The 3,860-nt window shown below is 45.8% G+C and overlaps 1 protein-coding gene across 1 annotated transcript; it reads right to left on the reverse strand.

Annotated features, from left to right (window-relative positions):
- Positions 1-200: 200 nt before the first annotated feature.
- Positions 201-3,600, reverse strand: LOC125520098 (putative B3 domain-containing protein Os03g0621600). Its single transcript, XM_048684922.1, has 7 exons — positions 3,375-3,600; positions 3,122-3,240; positions 1,841-2,162; positions 1,584-1,756; positions 1,158-1,485; positions 847-1,043; positions 201-702 (listed from the first exon to the last, which is right to left on the reverse strand). The coding sequence occupies exons 1-7, from the start codon at positions 3,406-3,408 to the stop codon at positions 433-435; spliced, it is 1,443 nt and encodes a 480-aa protein (XP_048540879.1). The 5' UTR covers positions 3,409-3,600; the 3' UTR covers positions 201-432.
- Positions 3,601-3,860: the final 260 nt, after the last annotated feature.

Genomic DNA, 3,860 nt, shown 5'->3' on the forward strand with positions numbered 1-3,860 from the left:
CGGTGTGGTTGAATCATCTATCTGCTCATTCATGCAACTCACAACATTTTGAACAAGAAAACAGGTCCAAATTGAAGCAGCCACACATGCAAGTAGGGAACACAAGCACGATGCTGAAGAAATTTTTGGTCAGCTGGAGACGCCCCAGTGAGCGACAGAACAAGATTTGTCGCAACAATATAAATTAAATAAATCAGAAATAAAATAAAATCTGTCTTCAAATAAAAAATAATAATCATCATCAGCAGCAGCAGCAGTGCTAGAGGTGGGTCAAGGGTTCAGTGTTTCCCCAGATTACATTACACATTAGAGACCTGCTTAACATCAGGTTGTTCCAAATAATCATCAAGCAATGCATACATCAGCTGAGTTAAAAGTCATCATACTACAGACCACACACAAAGAGACCACTAACTAGATGCTTGTTAAGAGCTAGAGCTGCATTTCCGACTTGCGGATCAGATGGACCATCATCTTGAGGCTCTTGCTGCTCCTGTCTGCCAGTTCGATGAGGCAGATGTCTCCCGCCTTCATCTCGGTCTGCAAGACAAAGTCCTTCCAGAGTAAGGAAATCATCCTCCAATTCGTATATTCCATGACGGTCAGCATTGTAGGCCACTGCATCGTGCTGCCCGCCAGCCCAAGTAGGAGAGGTGTTTGTTCGAGCGGGAGACACGCCGAAGCATATTCCACGCAGAAATTCTGTTCAGAAAAGAGTGCGTCAAGATGGCGATCGAATTTCAGGCCGATAATTAATTCAGCAAGAAAATGGTTCTAAATTTGCGAGCTTTCGGATGAGAAATGGACTATACATTTTGCACATGGCATCTGAAGTTCTGAACTCACCAGCTTTGTTGGCTTCGATAAATCGCGTGCCGTTATCACCTTCACAAACACAGGGAATTCAGATCCTATCGACCGGACTTTCTCCTTTACTTTCTTCTCTTGTTGCATAGTTAGGTTCTTCCGTTCGGGTAATATGTAGGACTTGTTGGACATAGGAGCTTCTGAACTTGTTTCATTCGACTTGCCAGCGATGTATCCTGAAAAAACATGCCATACTCTGTTGTGGTTAGCATACGATAACCACAAGTTGATCGTCTAAAATATGGTAAATGGAAAGAAATACACATGGTAACTAACTACAATACTATTACCTGACTTAGTACAAGGGGAGGATGTCGAAGCCATCTCCTGAGCATTTGAAGAGTTTCCCATGGCAAAACAAGTTTTCTCACAGCCGCTCGGATCAAGGACAAGAACTTCAAGGCGGTCTTTCCACTTGTTTCTGAAGACGAGGAGGTCGTTGTCTTGTATGCGGAGAGAAGCTACAAAATGACTCAACCCAGATTGGAGGATTACTTGATCATCACTGTGCTTGCTTGTGCCAACACTGTATACCATGTCGTTGCCATGGGCTTCAAGCTGAATGGCAGCTTCAGTTACCCCCTCTTTGAAATTGTCCAAAAGCCTCAACGGTATGTACTGCAAGAACAGAAAAAAAATACAAGCAGGAATTAATAGCCTATGGATCAGAGTAACAAACACGACCAGGAAATTATGTGAGGAAGGATGCAACTTACAACATAGCAGTCCTCGTTGGCATTTCTTTTGATCATAGCTGCCACATGCAGAGGAATTTCAGACCTCATGCTGCTATCAGCTAGCTCTAGCACTTTCTTCTTTTGTTCTTTGGTTAGCCAGGTCCCAAGGGATATGGTATAGCCAACATGTGCAGGACCAGGCACCATTTGTTCTGCGCATCAAGAAAGAAAACTGTTACATTGATCAGAAAAGCATTACCAAAATCACCCGACTTGAAGGTCTTAATTCACTTTACCATTCAGCACATGACGATCATGAGGAGGAACAGCTCTAAGGATGTTGGGAGGCTGTTGAGAACAGGGCAGAGAATTCTTGTGACTGGATGAACTGCATATGTGGACCTTGAACGTGGAGCTCCCACAGTAGACGAACAAGATGGGGTCACCTTGTCGTATGCGATTTGCATTCACAAAGCGCCGCCAGCCAGTCGTAAGAGTTATCAGGCCGAACTTGACGAATTTAACACTGTACATCTGGCCATCGGGAGCTTCAAGTTTGATAGGCTCGCCATCGGTGATCACATTTCTCAGCTGTCTTCTGACCTCCCACGGTATGCACTGTCAGAAAGATTCACTTTTGTTAGAGTTAGATACAGGTTTCAGCGTTTGTGGGCATTGAGTTTCACACTATTTGAAGAAAATGCCTGACACAATTCAGATTGCATGCACTAGCAGAGGATATGGAAAACAAACAAAACAAAGTTTTTGGTGAACATTAATAAATACCGGGCTCAGGGTATTGGTATGCAGTGCATCTGCAGTGTACAGTACTAGTAGTATCGATCTCCATAAGAGGTTCACACACAGGCAGCAGTGTAGTTATTCTCTATCTCCATAAGAGCTACTCTCTCCGTTCCATATTACTCGTCGCTGATTTAGTACAACTTTGTACTAAATCAGCGACGAGTAATATGGAACGGAGGGAGTAGTAGCTTCACTTGCAGTATCAACGATTAGTTTGACACACATGTACAGAGTGTTTGCCTTCCTGCTACCTCTTCATAGTGTTGTGAGTTGGTTCTTCCAAAACTAAATATCCTGAAACAATTCTACCATGAATACGCCACCTATTCCAGGCACACATGGCATAGATAAGAATGAAATTAAACATGTTTCTTGAGTGAAAATTGAACACCCCCAAAATAATCCTGAAAACCCCTCCCTTGCTAGGAGCAGCAACAGGATGAATTGACTAACACTAGCAGCATTGGAAGGGAATCATTCTTTTCCCTTGCAAAAAGTGCTCACCAATAAACACACAGTACAGACTTGTTCCTGCCACCTCCTGGTACATTACGTACACATGTTGTGAAACAAATTTCCCCCCAGGCAAAATGTCATGTTCTATCCATTCCCAGGCAGATTTTGCAGCAACATTTTAAGCCAAGGATGAAATTAAACATTTTTTTCAGCCCCCAAAAACCCTCAAATTGAACCCTTGAATGAGGAAATGTACAGAGGGAAGTCAGAACCGAGAAAGAGAGAGAGAGAGAAGGGGGAGCAGGAGGGGTTCTCACCAGAAAATCTTTGTGGTCGGAGGCGAAGAGGAGGAACTGCTTGGCGTGGCCGTGGTCGTGGTTCCAGTAGTCCTCGCAGTCCCGGCAGTCGCAGCCGGCGCCGCCCGTCCCGCCGCAGCCTGGACACGGATGGGGCCACAGATCGGTGTAAGAGAAGGCGGCATTTTTCTCCGGCCGGCCGGGGGCGAATAAAATCAATCAAGAAAGAAAGAAAAAGAAGAAGACGGACGGACGGACGGGAGGTGGTGGTCACCTGGGTTGCTGAACTCGTCCATGTCCGTGTCCATGGGTGGACAGATCGCCCCCGCCGCCGCCGCCGGCTGCGTCGCCGACCCCAAGGTCAAGGTCAAGCTGCTTCTTCTTTGTGTTGGTTGGGCGGTCGTATTGGGGAGTCCGGCACTGGGTGTGGGTGAAGCCCGAAAGGGAAGCTCCCCCTCTCTCTCCGCCTGCTACTTCTGCTTGGGGCGGCGCTCTTCAATTATTTGCTAGACCAACCAAAGTTGTGGTACAGCGGTAGATAGATAGATATCGTATAGATAGATACTGTACGCACCCACATGAAGTCGAAATGCGCGACCCATCCACACAGACACACGGCCGGTGTACTGCACACTGTTTTGGTTCCGTCATCGAAACCATCGAAAGGCGTAGTTCATCGGCATCCCATCCCTCTTTTTTTCGACGGCGAAAGAAAAAATGAAATCTATCTCAATGAAAGTGAAAATGTTGGTGGTTCCAG

Source organism: Triticum urartu, chromosome 7 (assembly GCF_003073215.2).
Source record: "Triticum urartu cultivar G1812 chromosome 7, Tu2.1, whole genome shotgun sequence".
Taxonomy (NCBI): Eukaryota; Viridiplantae; Streptophyta; class Magnoliopsida; order Poales; family Poaceae; genus Triticum; species Triticum urartu.

What these genes read in the sequence shown, in the direction of transcription:
- LOC125520098 (XM_048684922.1), bottom strand. Translation starts at nt 3,408, where the DNA reads ATGGACACGGACATGGACGAGTTCAGCAACCCAG. An exon ending in CCGACCACAAAGATTTTCTG is followed by an intron (nt 2,163 to 3,121) that starts GTGAGAACCCCT and finishes TCTTTCTGACAG; the next exon opens with TGCATACCGTGGGAGGTCAG. An exon ending in TGATCGTCATGTGCTGAATG is followed by an intron (nt 1,757 to 1,840) that starts GTAAAGTGAATT and finishes CTTGATGCGCAG; the next exon opens with AACAAATGGTGCCTGGTCCT.